The sequence below is a fragment of the Cyrtonyx montezumae genome, unplaced genomic scaffold, assembly GCF_038088225.1.
Source record: "Cyrtonyx montezumae isolate F1298 unplaced genomic scaffold, pur_monq_1.0 scaffold_2, whole genome shotgun sequence".
Taxonomy (NCBI): Eukaryota; Metazoa; Chordata; class Aves; order Galliformes; family Odontophoridae; genus Cyrtonyx; species Cyrtonyx montezumae.
In genome coordinates, this window is record NW_027071936.1 from 4,058,332 (window position 1) to 4,079,647 (window position 21,316).

Sequence of the window (21,316 nt, forward strand, 5' to 3'; positions counted from 1 at the left end):
ATTTGAAGAACAAACACAAAACGGTAGAAAAAAATGAATTACTTTACAATAAAAGTATACATGGAGTAATTATATTAAATTTGCTTACATTGCAATACTGAATGGAACAGGATATATACTTTGTGTTTTTCCATTAGAATACAAGGTTTTCAAATAGAGGATTTTTCATCAAGAGTACCACTGGCTTCAAAGTGCAATTGCTCCCTGCAAGATGGCCTTGTGTGAGGCTGTTTCATATTAATTAGCTGTCAAAGTATCCCCACTATAAAAAAAAGAATAAAAAAGCTTTTCAAGTGTTTTCCTCATAAATATCATCCCTCAGATACTCTTTACAACGATAAGCCATTTTCTCTGAAGTGTCATCTGGTAGTAAGGATCCTGATAGCCATCCTCAGTAGATGAAACAGTTACAGCTGTTCAGTGAATGATCTTGAGAAGAAATTAAAAAGCTCTTCTTTCAGATTTTTCTGCAATATCCAGAAGGAAGTTATCAAAATAAATACATAAATAAAAACAGCAGGAAAAAGTATTCTCTGTTCAAGCATATTCCTTTGCCTGTTACTGCATATTGCAGATAAGACCTTTAAGGAACAGAGTTGTTATAGGGTAAGGGCTATTTTTCCAAGCCCTTTTTCAAACACCAAGAGCACAATGCAGTAAATACTATACATGGGGACGTTCTTTAGGCAGAGAATCCTAAACCTGTTTTATTCCACCTTAAGAAAAACCAAACACCTGCACCATCTAGTACAAGGACTCTCTATGACTATTCACATATGTGAATCATCTAACCTGTGGAAGGACTCTGTATATTGCGTTGCCACACTGTGTGACCACCAGATCTCTGTCAAATATTATGTGGAAAGGAAAAGCCTTGCAGAAAGTATACGGACTGATGCGAGACTCTTGGGTACCATTTTCTTCAAATCTGTCAAGGTCTTCATAGTAGTCCTCCTCTTTAGATTCTTTCTCCTCAATTAAAAATTGAATGTGGTCACATTCCTCATTCCGCTGTTGAATAACCTAGAAAAAAATGAAGAAAAAGATGAAAGAATGAAAACTTTCCAATTCAATATTAACCAGAATGCTATGATGAAAAAGAAAAAATAAAGACATTTAGTCCAGAAAGAAATCTAAGAACAGCATTTGTACCTTGAAAAATTCTGCATTCTAATAAATACGTCTGTTTTAGAAAGTCTTTATAGTTCCAGGGAAATAATTATTCCTTTGCTCAGCTGCTGTTGCTCTTTGCACGAAGAATATACTGAAGATCACTGAAATTTATGTTGCCTGAGTGAAATGCACATCCTGAAATCAGAGATTCAGGCTCAGGTTATACAATGAGAGCAAGAATGTGTCACACAGTAGGACTCTTCCTCTCCTTGAATGGACCTTTTTCAAGTCTTGAATTTCAGAGGGCACTTGAATCCTTACTTTAATGAAAGCTGTTTGCAAGGCCTGCAACGTAACAGCAAACAGTGCTTGACCAGAGGGTGGGCATGTCACAGCCAGACAGAAGAGCAGCAAAGGGAGCACAGGTCCTTGCCCAAGCAAGCAGTGCTGACTACAAGACGACCATGCTCAAAAAGTAAAATTAGAAGCAATTACAACCTTCTCTAAGTTATGTTCTGTGTTAAAATTCTAGCAAAAATTTACATCAGCAAGATCTCAAATATGCCTTGAAAACAACATTTCACTTCAGTAACTTTAAGTAAAGTTAGTCAAAACGACAAAATTAAAAGGGATTACTCTGTTTCCAAGGAGTCGTATGCTGTAATATAATTAAAACTAATAATTAACAGAATAGCATACTTTACCTTGAGAAGCCAAACTCACCTCTTCTCAAGCCTAATTAGGTTTAATGACTGGAACAGAACAATTCTATTTATACAGTACTGATAAACAGCAACTTTTTGGAACACGCTGCACCTCATTCTACTTTCGGGTAAAGTCTGATCAAAAAGCTACCAAAGTAAAATAAATAAATAAATAAAAGGTTTCTTAAAATCCTCCATAAATCCTAATTCTTCCTTATTCTGCTGTTTACACATTACATAGTCACAAAGAACAATGATGTTTAGACTTTTAAACGCTTTCCTTCCACAACTGTCAGCCATGTTATCAATGTGTAATCGCGTGCTGGGGAGTGATAAATACTTTGCTCCTATTCACATGCAAAGCAAAGAGCAACAAAACAATGTTTTATTGCTAAATGGTGCTTAATTTAAGAAGGTGGTGTTCCTTAATCCCCTATTCAAATATAGATTTAAAGGAAAGAGCGGCTTTTCTAGTGAGCAATTCAGAGTAGCAACCTAATTTAAGTGCTCTATATAACGTGATGCAATAATCTTTCTATTGAGCACATAACTCCAAGAAAGATCAGCCTTACGTTTACCAGTCAACCTAAGTACCTGAAGCTGGACGTAAGAATAAGTTTAAGTGTTAATGATAATGCTTAGTTTCTTTTAAAAACTGCTGGTAATCCACATGGCATTGTGTAGCAAAGAAAAATGGGAAATTATTAGTTAATAAGGGGTAAGGCACAGGAAAAATATACAGTGGTCATTTGAAGAAAAATTACTTGGATTTATCTAGTCAAGCAGAACATAGTACACAGAAACCTAGTTTTCTTCTGAATTCACAGCTTAGAGGTCTTCCTCGCCTTCCTCTTCACTTAAACCATAATCCTTGCCATTGAAAGAGACTGTGGCCATACCGAGGATCAATAAAACGCAGTTTGCATCTTAGTTCTTATTTTCCCTCACTCATGAGTACACTTACAGGTTTTTTTTTTCATTACTACTATTATTACAGACAAGGGATAGCTGAGAATATACACAGAAACCTTTTTCGAATTCCTAAGAACTATCACTAAAGTTGATCTACGATTATAGATGATTTCTAGTCTTGGATCTTACTTCACAGAGTTGCTCTTGCCAGTAAAAAATGCACCCTTTGGATTAAAAAAAGCTTCCCTGTCCAGCAGAGTAGTCATATAAGTTTTAAAAATGCAATTATTTTGAGGAAATATTTACATTAACAGCACATGACATTTCAGAGAGATTAATACCATTACCTGGTGACCAGATCAGTCAGTGCATACTAGTACTCTGTTATCATGCTACACCTTTGCTTACAGTTCTTTTCCTGCTACCATGAAGCACATAAAGGAATTTTCCTTCTTTTTATTTTTATTAGAATGAATAATGCAGCAATAAACAAAACTCCAGTGTTAGTTTAAAAACAAACAAGGAAACAAAAAACAACATTAAACTAGAACTGCTACGTGCTTTAAGACATGCCTAGGTAAGCGTGAGATATGACCCTCTGCAGTTGCTGCAGCTTTCACAGGGTTGAAGTCAGTCACCACCCAGGATGAACTATCTGCCTAACCTGTATGGATATAGGTTACTTTGTAGATAAAGGTTGCTGTCACTGTGTCAATAACAGTACAAAGTTGCAAGTCTTATATACACACTAAATAACACCCTATAGGTATGTAATTTCATAAATCCTGAAATGACCTTGGCTCCACACAGCAGTCAGTGCTCAGCAACAGCTGAACACTGGTGCTTTATCAATGTTTTTTTCTCCTAAAGCCAAAACATAGCATCATATCAGACACAGAAGAAAAAAAAAATCAACTCTGTTCCAGCTGAAACCAGGACAATACATATGTATGTACTCTGCCACCCTAGAAGATGAAAGCCATCCTAAATAAGGTAATGAGATAACACACAATAACTCAGGCTACTTGCTCAACAATACCACCATCAAGAGTGTGCTCGAGTCATAGTGATATCCACAGCAATTAAATTCTAGCCACGTTTCTTTGAATACACGAGGTTTTTAAATGTTAGGAAATTTAAAATTAGCACTTCTGGCCATAACTTAACACATTACATTCTTTTTCCTCTCACTTCTGTAACTGTAAGTCCAACCTAATTGTCTAGATACTTACTTGGCTTAATGACCTGCCCTACCCACACTGAAGTAAGCTTAACTAACAAGCCAAGTTTGCAAACCACAGAATTTCAGCATCACTTAAATATTATCGAGGAAGCCTCTATTAAATGCTTGACAAACGAAAGTTTAGTGACAGAAGTGACAAAGCCAGAAATCAAGCCTATTTCTTCTCCATTCATCTGTGGTTTTAGCTGAAGTGACATCAGCTAACCACATGTAAGAGCACAATCACCATAGTAACAGCAGTTAAAAACTGAGAGGAAGATCTCTGCCGTTTTCAAGGAGAATATATAACATCTTTGGTTATCCACTGTGCTTTTCAGAAGATGTATTTTCAAAATTTTCTCCTGCGTAGCCAAGTGAAAAGTCACACTGATATTTCAGAGAGGGACAAAGCAAACAACAGTTATTGAAATAACTGCATTTACAAGCAGATCCATAATACAGAATGGTATTGCAGCATCACGAAGAGACAATGTCATTGGACAGGATGTTTTTCCTTTTGATCGTGAAGATGACTATAAATCTGCCATTTAAGACTGAACACAGGATGAATTTTTTGGTCTCTTCTGATCAAAACTGACCATGAAATGCTACTTGATGAATTTCACTGCGGCTGTTCCAGGAAGGTCCTGAGGCAAATCAGTTTAGTGGGGAAGTGGTACCACTGTTAACTTTGCACATCTGATGTGAAAACTGAAGGGATGTCTGCATCTAGCAGCTGGTTTCAAGGCACAGACTGTCTCACCTCACTGAACCTCTGAGTCTTGAGCTGGTGAAGTTCCCAGGTACCCTTGCATCAGAATTAAAGGTTGATTATGCTCTATTATTTCCTTATCTTCATACACAGGTAACCCTTTAATGCATGGCTTAGTATTGCTTGTCCTCAATGACAAGTGCCCAAGCAGTTTTTAGGTCTGCTCCCCTGATGGTCACATTCTGGCTTTGTTTTTTGGAATGTCATTAGTAATGACAGACAAATTATCACCTTGACAAGAATTTTCTCTGTCTATCTCTCATTTGCTAAGCCATGTCTCCTCAGTCTAAAAGATAGATTCTTTTAACCTGCTCTTACATAATTACAGAACTGTAGAAGTCTGTTTTCCCAACATATTCTTTTGGTTTTGTAGGATACAAACACTCTTCGTTGTCCTGTATCATCCATAGCCCTGAGAGAATCTCTGTCCTAATGTCACCTTCACCTTTACATACAATCTCTGACAAGCAAAGCAAGAGAAGGTACAGCCAAGAAGGCTGCTAACAGAGATCTTACACCAATGTCAGTAACTAGCAACGTGAAGAATTGTAGTTCTTATACTGAGACAGGCAGAATATAAATACTTCTAGTGTGTTCTCAAAGTCAGGAACAATTCTTAGGACAGTATTTGCTGAAAAAAAAATACATATTCTTAACTTGATTTAGCTAAAATGGATTACAGTATCAGGGATAGAGCAAATTGGATTTGAATTCATCAACTACTGTCAAGCTAGGCATCCCTGGGCCATTCTGTTGCAACTGTGAATCCAAGTTGAGGAAAAAAAAAACCAAAAAACGCTCCTTGTGGTACTAACAGAACTTAACTGAAACAAAAATCAGACCTTTTTCCTTCCTTGCCTTCAGCATACACGTACCTTAGATGTTTAAAAGGCATTTCTGAAGGATGGCATTCTGAAAAAAGGGCTACTGTATACCACAAGAATATACATTTCTATGCATCTCTACAGAAAATAGTTCTGGGTAAAACTGCAGAAAGAGCATAAAATTAAACATTTTTTTCTATTTGGCCATTTCTCCAACCAAAGAAATAATGTAGGACACAAAAGGTACAACATGTTTTTCCTCAATATTTATTTTGCTTCATGTGACCATGAGATTACTTAAGTTTCTCTTTGCACCCCATAGAACAAACATTGGAAATGCCAACAAATTATTTTCAGGGTTGTGGGATGTCTGAAAAACAAGCAAACAAAACAGGATTGGGCTGCTGTGAATCCCAGGGACCAATAAAGGATCCAATCCTATTCTACTTCTTCATTAATGTTACAGATGATAGGGCTTAGTCTGCTGATGATATAAAGTTGGGAAAAGTATCCGATGTGCCAGAGGGTCATGCTGCCACACAGAGAGACTGGACAATTTGGAGTACTGGCTGACAGAAACTTAATGATATGCAAACAAATGAAAGTACAGACCCTACACATGGGAAGAAACAACACTAAGCACCAACATACACTGAGATGTGCAGAAAAGGTCCTAGTGAACACCAAGCTGAGCATGAGCACTGGTATTTCCCAGTAAGATCTTCTCAAGAAAATAACTTTCAGACTAAGGACATTATTTGTCAGAATTTTGTTCTGATAGCTGTTATGCATAAGCTGGGTTTATCCTCTGCCCCACTCATTGCTTTTATCTCTGTACAACCTGGCAATAATGGTGGCAGAACTCTGTGATACACAGAAACCCAAATAACATAACAGGTAAAAATAACCCAGAAAAACAAATGTTATTTTGAACCTAGTTCATTTCCTCCATCTAGTTTATTTTATAGCTTCCTAACAGCTGAAAGGACACAGTAGAAGAAGCTGAATAAACAGGGACCTACAAAGAGGATTGTTTTAATTCTATTGCATCCTCCCCTGACTGCTAACACCTGATGTAAATATGGATTTCTACCAAGCAGAATTTAAACAAACAACATATCATCATAATTATATAGCAAAAGCTATTCACTAAAAACCTGAACTAGCTTTTAACAAGAAACTTGAAGGGCAAATACTCCAGGATAGAAGTAGAAATTACTACTGCCATGGGAGCCTTTGTAAATATTTTGCATAAGCAAACGACCAAACAAAAACACTTTACAGCAATGACAGAACGAACATTACACTGAAGCATTATTTTGATTTTAGGCTTTAGCCAGATTAATGCTAAAACAAAATATTACTTCAGCTGAAATATACAACATAACTGTGCTAGGAAAGCAGTGATTAGTGAACAGTTGAAATAAAAAAGAAAATCTAAATTTGTACAGCAAGCTCTTTTCTACTTCATGTAAAGTATTTAATATCAGTTGCTAGATTTCTAATGCCAAGAAGATATTGTTGGTTTCCTCTGATATACCTGAAGCTAACCACATGTCAGATCACTCTCTGATTTTATACAGTTACACATGCAAATATTGATGAATTAAATCTGTTTGTTACTAGGTACTGACTCAAAACAGGAATCGCCCATTTCACAAGTGACTTAGCACACTCACAGTGCACACACTGTGTGACTAAGGAACATTTTCCCACTTCCACAGCCTACCCAGCCACATTCCCACCCTGTGGTACTATCAGAGCCACAAACATATCTTTGTTCTGGGAAGGACCTGGAATGCAGGCCAGGACATAATCAACGTACACCTTACAGTTTAGATACAGATGAAACTAGGAGATGGAGGAAAAAAAAAGTCTACTCCCATAGAACATGCAGCAGACATTAAGAAATATTGCCAAATTTAAAATGAAGTGGTAAAAGCATCCTCAGGAACTGTTTCTGTATGTCACCTCCTTTGAACAATGGGAAATTGTTTTGAACTGTTCCTGACTGGGTCTGCTTGCATATTAAAGCTGGCCTTCTTAAAGCTGGCCTTCTCAGCACATGACTGACCTGCTCTTAAAGCAATGCAAACATCAGTGGCTCTTCTTGAGTCAGTACTTAAAGCCACCATTTCTTAGAGGACAGCAACAATTACAATTGTTGGCCATCACTTCAACTTCTCTTGATTTAGTTCTAATGACATAAACATTTAAATGCAAACAACTCTTCAGGCATTACCTTCATATCTATTTCTGTACCGTGGATCTGCTGAGCTACTGTTTTGATGATTCCAATTACAATATCCTGTAGACCTTCCCTTTCTGAATAGTAATGCAGGATGAGTCCTTTCCCCTTCTCCGCATCAGTGCATCTGAAGGAAGGGGCCCGCATACCTGGGTAAATAGTAGCAAGATGGTCATGCAGAGCATCCAGGTTCTAGAAAAAGAAATTTAAAATAGAATTATAAGACATTCACTTATAAGCTTTGAACAAAATAAGTACACACCTTGCTTAATCTGACTCCATCCTTTCTCCTAATGGTCACACTCCCCGTGCGCCTTACTTTTTATAAAACAGTCCTCAGAAGACTTTTCAGGTATCTCAAAGTGTTCTTTTCATCTACCGTGAAAAGATTTGGACACAACAGCAAAACTAGCACGATAAGCAATTACTTTAAGTAGTAAGAATTCATGCTCAACTATGCTGCATTTCTCAAAATTTTGGTGATAAAAGACTGTATGCATTTCTCAAATCCACAGCCCATTCATCTGCATCCCTTCCAAATTCAAGCCCATATAATCTCTTTGAATTTAGGCATCAAAAAGACAAATAAGCATGACAAAAAAAGCATGTTTTTATAAACATGAATCATTCCCTCCCACCCCCCCCACTGTCAATGGAACAACAGGCTACTCCTATCATCTTAACAGTCAGCCAAAGTTTACAGGGCCCAATCTCACACAGACTATGTGTGAGAATAAGAGAAAAAAAAAAAACAAAACTACAGCCATACATAGAGCATGGCTACCATAAAATGTTTCAGAAAATGTCAGTCTAGAAAGCTAAAAAAGGTCTTTTATATTTTCAGCTGATGTCTCAGACATCTTATGTATTTTACTTTAAAATTTTAGATGACAAACTGACATCTGGAGAGAAAAACTAAATGTGAAATTCAGAGGCATATCTAATGAGGATAATAAAGAGAACAAAGAGATCAAAACCACACTGAGAATACAATGACATCTGACTTTGTTTAGGAAGCAATTACCATGGCTCCAGCTTGCTGTTTATGGTATAGTGTTCAATACACAAAAAGCAATCTGGTTTACTGAAGTGTTGTAACTCAAATACTTATCTGTTGTAAAACATACACACTTCCTTTAAATCCTACACCCAGATTATTATGATATATTTCAAACATAGTTGTCTCAATCCCCCAAATAACTACTATCACCAGACTTTGATTTTCTTCTAGCACAGTGAAAAGTGAGGTGAAAATATTTTCAGTGTGCAGGCTGGCCCATTTTCCACCTTTCACAAGCATCCATCAATCATCAAACCCATGGAACCATAATGAACTTGATTTCATGTGAGCTGTGAAGTGCTTAAACAGCTGCTTCCTCTCCTGGAAGGCCTCCAGAGGAAATGAAGCTCTTAGAAATGAATTCTGTAGGATGTACCCAGACTGGAACTTCCTCCTGCAGTTTTTCAGTTTGTTTCAAACTCATGTTTTTGTTGCTATATCAACACCTCCAAACTGAAACTTAAAGAGGCAACAGTGAGGGAGTCTATTTATTCCAGCTGTTAACAAGCATTCAATTGCAAAAAGTAGAAAAATGTCCGAAGGCAAATTCCTTAAGATCATTACAGGGTTCAAGACAGTGAAGTCAAAAGAGGCTTTGAGAGTGTGTGGATGAGAAAAGAGTGTGAGCTGACTACAAGGAAGTCCTCCTGATTCTCCTCAATTGCGTTAAGAACTGTGTTAATGGTACACAAGCTAAAAGACCAGCTCAAATTTATTTTGGAAACAAGACCCTTCAGGAAATATATGGAAATAAAGGGTAAATTATCCAGTTCCACAGACATCAACATAATTCCAAAACAAATTAAGCAAGAATTACTTTTCATATGGTGGCCTCCTTATAAACATTTAAGACTGGCACAAAGTGTTGCTAATAAATGGCGGTAGTCCCACTGTGAATGATCACCCTACTACATCGTTACTGACTTTGTCCAAGAAACATCAAAGGTGAATCCATCTAATTTGCTCTTTAGTGTTGAGCCTCCAATTATCTAGAGCAGGGAACTTATCCAGAATGCACTGCAGCGGCTTTCAAGGATCCACTGCATCTTTTCTCCTCACGCATACAGAGTGAGCAAAGTGCTTATTATATGCAGTCAAAAAGCAGTAGAGTTGTGCATCCAGACACAGGCACCAAAAATCACTCCTATGTCCTGCCATTTAGACATTATATCAATGTCACTTCCAAAAATGACCCAATTTTATCTTGTGTTTCATCCATCCTAGACTGAATGGTCTAAAAGACAGTGTCTTTTTTTTTTTTATCCTAGATTGTTCACCTGCTGCGGGCTAGAGGAGTAGTCAAATAAATTTCTCTCCCTGAATTCTAGTCTCCCAGATTACTCAGATGAACACTAGAGCTTAAGATGGGACCAGAAACACTAATTCTAGAGCTTTTTCACCCCATGGTGAAACAAAAAAAAATCCAAGCAGGAATGAGCGCAGAAAGCAAAATAAATAAATAAATAAATAAATAAATCAGGTAAATCCTAGACAGCCTGAAAGAGTTATGACTGGCACCTGAAATAGAAAGACTCTGCTGCACAGAGCATCTGGAAAGTATTGTATGAGAGGAATTAATCCCCTTAAATTTATTGCCCTGAAATGAGGAACAATTAAATAGCCACATGAATGATCTCCTAAATGAGACACAACTAATGGCCATGCCATTGTTTGATTTTCTTTCAGTAGAAAGCTACTGAATATAACAAAAACACACTTGGAGTTGCTTAGGAGGTGTTATCTTCCCACACTGCTCCTCTTCAGTACAGTGTCTTCTTTCAATATGATTTGCAATTTTTCCAGCCCTATGTTTTTCCAGAAAGTATAAATATTAGATTTGGTTCTGCTGTCTTCTTCCTCTTTCTTGAAGCCTAAGTATCGTTGTTTCATTTATGAATAAACTAAATTCTCTCTGAAACGTCAAGGAAAACAGAATATAAACATGAGATTTATTTTCACACACTTAAAGAGAACCGCAGCCCTCTATAATTTCCAGATATTCCTGGGCTTAGTATAGGTTTCAAGAAGTACTTTTGGAATTATACTATATATTTTAGGAATCTGACAAAAAGCACATCAAACTCAACCTGCAGCTATTTTAGTAAATACATAAAAAAACCTCCTGACCTAATCTGTCTGTTAGAAGCTGTAAAAACAATAAATCATGGATAATGTTGATTTTCCATTGTAATTAAAAGCTAGAAAGCACACTGTTGGCTCAATTACTCATACAGCAGCCTTGTTAGAATTTACAGGAGTACCTAATAACTAATATCATCTTTTAGCACTGAAATGCAAACAAAACAGCCTAAACTACTTTTATTAGAAGAATATAAATGCAGTTCACACTCTCACAGGGGTTTGGTATGTACAAACGTGTTCATCATTTGTGCTAAGGAACAGAAAGCTGAGTATACGGGATGGAAAAGGCAATGAGAGAAAAGGAGCAGGAAAGTACTAACAAAGTGTACTCAAAGTGATGGAGGAACAGGTTAGCTGTATCTGTTTACCCTGTCTTCTACTCTTGCTCAACCCTAACCGTAACTTCAATACATCTTTAGAAGTTACATTGATCCAGATGCTTTCTCTGAGGGCAGACTGTGAATGGAGCTATAAAACACTACAGACGTCCAATCCCACAGACAGACAATGTCCCACAGCATGCACAATTTGTCTTTTTGCCCAGCAATTACAGTACGTGGGATTTGTAAAAGAAGTCTGGGTTGAATACAATTCAGGATGCTCTGTCATACTCTAGGTTTCACAGCAAGTAGTGAGATACACAAGTAAATACTCCAATAATTCAGCAGAATAGGCACTTTGCTCCTTTCACGTTTTATTACTGGAAAAAATCTTAAGAGAAAAGATGACAAGATGCTAAATTTCCAGTGAAAAAAAAAAAAAACAATACCCAATAGCTCTGTCAAACCTGTAATCTCCAGTGAAACCTTTAACAATTCAATGTCTTTAGCATCATTACAGAACACAGTTCTCCCCTGGAGTGATCTGTATAAAAAATCTGAAATCTACACTGTATTTGAAGTGAACAATTTCCCAGTGACAAAAGCCCATCTTTGCTACTCTTGGAAAACGCATTTTAGAGATGTCATTACACTTCTTCCATGCTACTGAAAAACTACTTCCAGTTTGTTCTGGTTTACTGCACAATATCACAATGAAGTTAGGAAAGCACACACAAAAAAAGGATTGCTGCTCTATCCCACCCTCAGTTCACATACAAAAACAATTTTTTGTCTTAGAAACAAGCTGCGTATAAGCCCTAGCTCTGTACATAACGTACAATTATAAATAACTACCTATAATTAGTCAAAGAGAACTCTGGATGACAAATATCCTACAAGACTGAAGACCACATTTTCTGTTAATATAAACAAGATAAAGCCCTTTTCATTAACACGTGCAGGCAATTTGATGTTTTCTTTGTGTTTCTTGTACTCAATACTTTTGCTATCTATGAAAACTCCTGTTTTAACTTTTTCTTTGGAGTTTCAAATTAAATTTCAGAAATATGAATGCTTCTGTGAATGTCAGCATACCTGCCTTCTCACTGCAAGGACTGTTCAAAGGAAAAACTACTACTTTAACAGGTAACTGAAGTATATATTAACCAAGAGGGATACAGAACAGCAATGCCAAAACTGCTAGGCAGAGAAAGGTTCCACAGAACACAAATGCCAAGGCACAAACCTTTCATACACCTCTACACAATTAACTACAAAGCTACGCAGTACAACTTTTATTTTTCTATTCCGTTCTAACCTGTTGGCTAGACCATACTTCTGTCTGGTCCCCTTTATAACTTGGCATAAAATTCTTACCTGCAAAAATTCTCTGACATTTGAGCCCAGAACACGCAGAATTGTATCATAACCTGATTCTTGACAAAACACAAAAAACATCTTCCCAAACATCTGAAGAATTTCCCCAGCATTCAGATCTGGTAAAAACAGGAAAATGTGATTTAGTTCACACACTGACAGTACCTAAACTGTACCCACATCCAGCAGGACAAGAATATGAAGACAAGAGTCAGAGTGCATGAACAAGCAATGAATATTCAGAACAGGAATTTCAGAAGGATTTACAAGTTATCTTTATACATTTTGTCTATGTGTAGCAGTTTAGATTTTGATACAGATAAGAAAGCACTTCTTGCAAATAAAGGAACTTAGCAACACCCATCTCAGGGGAATTGCTTCTGATTTACAACAGTTTGAAACTACATCAGCTGCACCAATTCAACGTGACTACTAGTTTGGTCTGCAGTTAAAAGAAAGCTGGTGGGTACAATTACATCTTTTAAACTGCAGGATAGTGTTACAATGACTGAAAATGAGTGCTACCGTAATAAACAGCAGATAGGAAATAAGATGTGTAACAAAACACTCTGTAACTTAGCATCTTTATTCAGCCGAATATCCAGGAGAGCAGAAGGATGCAGAAGGCCATGGACTGCTTTTACAGCAGCTCTGGAAATCTGGGCATATGGGGAAGGTTGTTACAGTGATTTATTTTTACCTCATGCCCAACCATAACACTGATGATGCTTTGTGGATTAGATACATTACTACAATTTAAGGTAAATCTATGACTTAGACTACTACTTGGAAGTAATATGACCACTTAGAGGAATAAAAATATTTGAGGTAATAATAAAATCCTTTCTTCTGCTATTTTATTTTTCTTCTCTGACCATTACTACGTTTTCACATCCCCTGTGTTAAATCCTGTTTCTCCCTGCTATGTGGATTTCTCTGTCATTACATTTAAGATTGGAAAATGCTAAAAAGTGGTCAAAGAAGATACCCATATTACTTACTAAGAACCTTGCTCGCAGCTGCAACCAGATCATAGGTTTTGGAATCATCATATATTATTCTGACAAGAAACTGTCCTTCTTCATCCAGCTGTGCCTCCTTCCTATAAAGAAAAGAAAATATTTTTGGTTGAGGGAGAAACATCAGATCTGAAAATTGTACATCGTTTGGTATTACTCTTAAATAATGCAAATCTACAAGTTACATAATAAGGAAAGTTAAGAACAGAACTGTTTCACACCGCAGGGTGATTAAGATACAACCACTACCTTATGACCACTTGCACTCTCAAAATACTAATTAGCTGCGAGAAAAATGTGACTTCACAGTACAGAGCCTCACAAAGAACTTGCTGGAATAATGACAGAATTTCTGTTTTAAAAAGGGAAATATATATATTTTGATGGCTTGATGGTATATTTTTTTTTTAACAAAACTAGGCATGTCATATGAGTCAAGATGCTCGTCAACTCACCACTGAAGTAATAATTTCTCTAATAGACAAATGAATCACGAGGAAAAATTATTTACTAGTGCCAAGATAATGAAGAGCTCTTACTACAGTAGGACAGAAATGCTTCTTGAGATAGAGTTGAAACATACTGCTTAGGAGCCAGTATTCTAACTGCTCTCAACTTGTAACAATCATCAGAATTATAAACCTTTATAAAGCAGATTCTGAACCTACTATCTAAAACCCTTCATTGTCTTTTACAACAAAATCTTTGTCTCTACCACCATCTAATCATTCATCAATCAGAACAAAATTCTTTAACTGACATTTAGCTTCTAGTTTTATAGACTCAGCATTACCTATTTCAAAAATGAAATACAAACAAATAACACCTTCACGATGACTCAGGATTACTGTCTTACTTGAATAATCCATCTATCCATACACAAACATTTTCAGCATTACTCAACATACAGAAGACTGAGGATTAAGTATTCTGGTTCATGTTAGAATCGCTAGATGATAGATGGTACTATTGATAAGGTCTGATTCCATTTTTATTCTATTGATCTAAATGAAAATAATGGCCATTTAAACCTCCACTCAAGGATTATAAGTCTTTGACAATCTGTCCACTATCAGTGGAAGTCAAGAATGCATTACTTTCAAATCCATTATTTTCTTCTTTCTCGTGCTTTAACGATGTCTGTCGCATTCTTACCACTGACCAAAAATTAGTATTAGATTGTTTTTATATTTAAAATCTCTCTACATTGTTATTACTAGCATATGAATGAATATGAGCTAAAAAACAAGTGAAGTGACTTCCCCAGAGAAGCAAGATGCGGATGCAGCCCTTAAGTGAGACTAAAATTACTATAAAATGAATGCAAAAGGGATAACTTTTGCTATTAACGGCATGAAAAACTATTAATAAACTCAAGAAGTTTTCTTCTTAACCTCACTGGTTTATACACAAAATAGCAGACATGAGCAAACAGAATAAAACTAGCTGCAAGAATTTTCTCAAAGAAATAAAAAGATAAAGCATGGTATTTCTCATGAATAATTAATTGCAATCACTTATTCATTGTGTCAAATAATAGTGTATTTATAAAAAAAAGAAGCAAGAAAAAATGGCTTGTATACACACAGTCCCCTGTGACTCATTTTCATATTTCATTCTTCTGATCCTCTCCCCCTGCCTTTCTCTGAGCACTTCAGATCAGCCTGCAGGCTATCAAGTCCCACTGGTTCCTGAAAAAAGCTGATACAACATATATATTCTACCCTCCCCCAAGTTGCAGGAGAGCTAGGGCTATTAGTGGGCAACACTGTCCTGAAGCATATGAGGTCAGGAACAAGAAAGTAAAGTTTATATTTGCTAAGGACTGAACCAAAGTAGCAGCAGAAAAGAAAATCACCTTGATTCTTTGATTCTCATAACACGATATGCAACTGGAAGCCAAGCGCAGTTTAGAGAGAAGTTTGTAAAAGGGTAAGCAAACTTTCCCACGTCCCTGAAGCACACTGTGCTTTCTCTTAGTCCCTCTGTTCCCAGCCAAACCACAAAGGATAACACACACATCTGGAAAAGCAATGAACATCCTCTAAAGTACTGCATACTCGCAAAGTCACTGCATGCAGTTTTTCTGTGAGAAATTTCTTTACTGAACATTGAACCAGTCTGATCACTCTGGTACCTCCTTCAAAACACTTCCATCTCCTTTCAGCTATATTGGCTGGAACCTTTCCTGTCTCCTCCTCTGTGCCAAGCCACACTTCCTATTTTATTGTAATTAACTGCAGTGCATTTTGTCAAAGTTTTTCTTCAGTGCCTGTAGATGATGTATAATGAGATGATGTACAATTCAGTTAAATATCTGTTTTACTGAGTCATTTTGTTTTTTTGCTGGAGGCATTACCCAATCTGCTCCCTCACCAGATCACAAAGCATGCTGTACAACCAGAACAACAGTGATGTCAGCTGAAGTCTTGTCCCCTATCCCCAGTGCAATGAACTGGATTTCCAAAGTCTTTTCGCTTCCCTTGGGAATCCGAGGACCACAAGAACTTCTTCATGAAGTGTTTCTCTCAGAAATACTTGATTATCCTTAAGGTTTCACATGACGAAATGCTGCTGCACAATTATCACCAGTGGCCAATGCAATGTGACAACACTGATTTTCACAGAGTCTTTTGTCCTTCTGCAAAATTGCACGTCCTTTAATTAACCTGTCAGGCAGCAGAGCATCACAGCTGTCAGCACCAGAGAGGGCAAACATGATGTGCACACTAGCAGTCTAGGAAACAGGACAAATCCATTCAAACATTCATTTAGGTGACTGAGCAACTCCCAGATGGTTTCCCATGGCTGCAATTTTCTCACCTAATTGCCTGAGCCCTACCTGATCTGCTCCTGAGAGCTGCTTCTACTGCAAGGATGATATGAAGAAATACAACAGCATTTTGTTAGTTTGTGAAGTCATTGCAGCTGGCTGTCCATCAACTGTCACTTCTCCAGCAAAATACAGCTCTTCTTACTCCACAATCTAAGAGTGCCATGTATGAAAACAAACCTGCCCATGCAGAACAAGGTATGACTACAAATCTGTGTATGAACCTTAAAACATCAGAAGGCTGAAACTGTTCTCATCTGAAGAGCTTCTCTCGTGGCTGACAACTGGCTCACAGGATGGGTTTAGAACAGGAACAAGAAATGGCCTCCTTCAACACGCAGAATTCACATTTGCCTGACTACACTGCATAGAAAACTTCACATCCACATCTTCATGAAAAAGCATGGCACCTCCCTTAAAGCAATATTTACTCTCAGTTTTGTTCTTTACCAGACAATCTCCGTGTTTGATCACAAAGGTATTAGCAGCAATAACATGTGGTGAATTTCTTAAGGGCTTGACTGAAAATGAGCCAAAAGCAACATGTCCTGGCAAATAACCAATTTCTGCCGTTACTAATTCTTTAATGAGGCAGCAGGACTACAGCAGCAAGCTTTTCAGTTCCATCCATCTTTCCTTTCAAAATAATTTCTATGTAAAATAACGCATGATTTACAATTAATGTCTCATTTCCATTTCCAGAGACAAAAAGAAGGGTGTGCTTTGCTACCCAATAAGTATATGTTAAAAAAATAAGAAAAGCCAGGAGTTTGATGCTCTTGCCTAAACTACCTGCTGTTGTCAGCACACCAGATAACGTTATTTCATGGTTCAAAACTTACATCCCATGCTAGGCCTATCCTCCAGCTGCACTCTGTCAGCCCTTTTATTCACTCTGGACTAATTTTGAATGATTACACAGAGTGTTCCAATTGTGGGAAACAAAGACTCCGGCCTAGGCTTCTCTAAAATGCATTTTCCTCCAGAAGGCCTACGTTACCCAGGTTAACCTGTGGAAATTTACTTGGGGAAAAATAATCTCAACCAACGCACCACGGAAAAGAACACAGTTACAAAGAAAACATTTCTCACGTACAGGTTTGACCTTGACATCATTCAAATCCATGGAAAAATTCTTACAGAGCTGATCAAAGCAGGATCAAGTCCTGAAGTAGCCTTTCCTCTATCGGTCATGCTAACACCCCCAAATTGCTGGTCTAACAGCACAGAACAGTGGTACAGGCACTGTACATGTGTACAATGGGCCCTTTGAAAGTCTTTGCCATTGTGAAGCTAGTTTAGTATTTCAAAACACACTGCTAATGTTCAAAGGTGATGTTAATAATTCACAGAGATGAATGAAATGCTAAGTACTAACAAACATTCAGACAAAAACTGTTCTTAAAATGAGAACAGATCTTGCATTATAAATTGTTATACCACAGGCTGTGCACATTTTTATTTCACTTCTTGGGCTTTACACTAAAAAAGAATTGCAATTTGCTATTCTATCTCTACAGTTAGTTGTAAAGTTGGAACTTAAAGCTAACAACAGTAAGAAACATTCTTCACAGAAGAATTCTGTAGAACTCTGCACACAGATAATAATGATAAAAGGTAGTGGATACAAATAGGAATAAGTGATGGTCTGAGACAAGGCAGAATACTTGGTATCCTGAAGATACACAGGCTTCTCTGACAGCTATATTACTATTTAGAAGCTGTTGGCAACACTGTCAGAGATAAAAAGTATAACTAGAACTCTTTCTATCAAAGCTCTGGCCCTAAGTGCATGCTCTGGGTGTGTCACCTTCAACACATCACAACAACGGATTGAAGACCACCTCTAGGACTTCTTCCACCACAGGCATTGTTTCTTCTGGGACTTGTGCCATCATTGTGCTCAACTATTCTTGGCATAACAAGGATGGAAAAAGTATTCATTAGTTTGAAGAGAGACCAGTCAAAACAATCTTAATGACAAAGTAACACTTTTGCACTTAGAAACCTTGCACAATTCTGACGTCACTGAGTATGTAGAATTACATATGCCAGAGCTAAAGAGGGTACTGGTGAAACCAGAATCATCACCTTTGCATCATTAAGAAGATTACAAGTTCACCTCCCAATTGATTAATTCTCATGGGCTTGTGTTTTCAAAACACTTATCCTTTTTTATGTATTTCACAAAAATGCTTTCCTTGAAGTATTAAAAATACTGATTCAATATTCCCATTCTTCTCAACAGAAAAAAACAAATAGACTCGTACATGTTATGCATGGTCTAGAGGCATTTTAAACAGCCAGCTGGGAAAAATATATATTATATTAAGTTACATGATTAGGAAAAGAAAATGGGAATCTGTCCAGGAAAATGACGTCCTGGGTAAAGTAAATAGGTATATATTTATAGACTTCAGAGCTCTGAGCTATTTCCCAGTTTTACAGGCTAGAGATGAGAGTGTTTAATGTAGGTTTTCAAAACAAGATAATCCTAGAAGATACAGCTAACAAATGTGCAAGTTTTTTTGTTACTAATCCAAAAACTAAAAATACTATGAAAAACACAAAGAGCTAGAACTATTTTGCTTCCTTCCACCTAAGTGAAATAAAAAGAATTGTATTTAGAATAGTATTTCTTTTAGATATTTCATCTGTTAGAGTGAGTGATATGTTTATAACACCTGGTATCCTGACATCTAAAAGTAATTCACAGTTCTGGGGAAACTGCAAAGTACCTAAAGAGATACTGCCAGCATAATTAAACAATGTTCCATAGCACGGCACTATTTTTTTTTTAGCCAGGCCTTTTCTAGACGAATTAAAGAACCTGGCATCAGCACAGCTTAAAATCCTGACCTCTGTCCAGGTCATCTGCTGTGAGGAGCTGAAGGAGCAGCAAATGCAATGCCCTGATTCTACAAATGCTCTACAAATCATAACCTTCAGGCCCACGGAGAATCATCCATTCAACACCTGTTACAGGAAAACTTAACCACAATTGTTAGGAACTTTGGAATAGTATGAAATAAAAGACCTAAAAAAGTAAACGTTACTACTTCATGCCACCATGTTAAGAGGTGCAATGGATTAAAACAATCTACTGTTCTTTCCAAAGTGCATTTCTGACCGCTATTTATATTCCACCTGTATTTTTTATGTCAAAATTATTATGAGATTGACCAAATGGAACACTACACCTTCAGCACTGGATAGACATGCGCAGTGCTATGGAGACAGGAAATAAACAGTTTTCAAGCATTTTCACAGACCCCTGCAATTAATTGTAACTGGGTCCTACACAACCCGGAAGAGAAAAATATAGCCTTCAACGTATAAAACTGTACTGAAGAGTTTCAGAGCTCATGGAGAGGAAGCACTTAAGATAATCAACACAGTGTGCCTGTAACATCTTGGAACGCGACAGAATCAGTAACTTTGGCTAAACTGCAAAGCAAACATTCTTGGTGATAAATTTGTTGTGGGCTGGGAAAGGCAAATACTGAACAAACTCACAGCAGCTCAACAATGCAAGAGAGATGATTCACATGGGAGTGATTACCAGCACTGCGACACATGGTTATATATGTCCATGTGGTAAAATTCATAACCCACTAGAAAGGTACCTGGACTTCTACAGTTCTTGGATGAGATGTGCATAGGAAAGGAATAGGAACCCGATGAGAAATATCCCAAAGGCATTAAGATGATAAAGCAGCAACAACAAACGTGAAGTCCTAGACACATCCAAAACTACACTTAAGATGATTGAATGGAGGTAAGCAGCAAGCTTCTGCTGCAAATCAGCCTTTGCTGAGAAACACCACCAAAAATAAATGGAAGGACTACCTAATACTTCAGCTATACATGGTACCTAAGCACAGTTCACAGCAATGTGGGCAAAGCTTGATCCTTACCCCATTTCCCTGCTCCTCACTGAGCCCACAGAATGCAACCTACCTGTCACACATTTAAGAGCACACAACCTGCTTCTTCTCCTCAAGGCTACTGATTCTTTCAGTTTGAGGACAGATTCTATTTCACACAGAATAGCTGTATATTATCTGAATTTTATTTTATCCCCCTGGTCAACATATAACTTCAGTCTTGATGTAAAACACAGGAATCAATCCAGAGCTGGGTTTTAAAACTTCCTAATAAGCCCTTCTGAGGAATGGATCCCTATAATAATGGACAAGCATTAATTATCTCTCCAACTTGCTAGTGAGGCCACGTACATGATTAATATTTTATATGGATGGCATTGCCAGAGAGCAGAAAACAACTATATGTAATGGTAAAACTGAATGGTCAAAAGGTTTCATGAATTTCGGATGCCCAGCTTGAGACAGGTATTATTCTTTCAAGGTACTCAGCACTTTCATGGCTAAAACACAGCTTACAGTCTTGACGTGCCACCACGTCTGCATGGCTTTTTAAAATGATAGCTCTGTCTGTCACCTATTTCACTACCTTACCCTCAACAATCTTTCCACCACTTCGGCTGAACCCAAGCTGAATTTGAGGAGAAGAGATTTCTGCTTATGTTATCCTAAGATAAGTATGCCATGATAACTACCCAGCTCCCCGTGTTACACTGTTTTAACCATTACAGGACAGTTACAGCAAACAAATTCCAAAGAGCAAACAAGCCCAGATGCTTGGTAGCTGATAATGCTCAAGGTTGGGGAGGTGACAACAAAAATTTCCATCCTGAAAGGAGAAAGGATAAGCAATTGCCTTTTGCTCTTCACAGTGCTCATTACCATT

The 21,316-nt window shown here is 37.3% G+C and overlaps 1 protein-coding gene across 2 annotated transcripts in view; it reads right to left on the reverse strand.

Annotated features, from left to right (window-relative positions):
• Positions 1-21,316, reverse strand: part of GUCY1B1 (guanylate cyclase 1 soluble subunit beta 1) — a 33,992-nt gene that overhangs the window by 10,860 nt on the left and 1,816 nt on the right. Inside the window, exons 1-5 of one of the 2 annotated variants that reach the window (XM_065736253.1) lie at positions 15,572-15,590; positions 13,696-13,796; positions 12,695-12,813; positions 7,790-7,987; positions 793-1,023 (exon numbers count right to left, since the gene is read on the reverse strand). In XM_065736253.1, the coding sequence (XP_065592325.1) occupies positions 793-1,023; positions 7,790-7,987; positions 12,695-12,787 (522 nt within the window). In that variant the 5' untranslated portion in view covers positions 12,788-12,813; positions 13,696-13,796; positions 15,572-15,590. Of the gene's footprint in view, positions 1-792; positions 1,024-7,789; positions 7,988-12,694; positions 12,814-13,695; positions 13,797-15,571; positions 15,591-21,316 lie in introns of those variants that run through there. The other variant, XM_065736255.1, reaches the window with a different exon arrangement.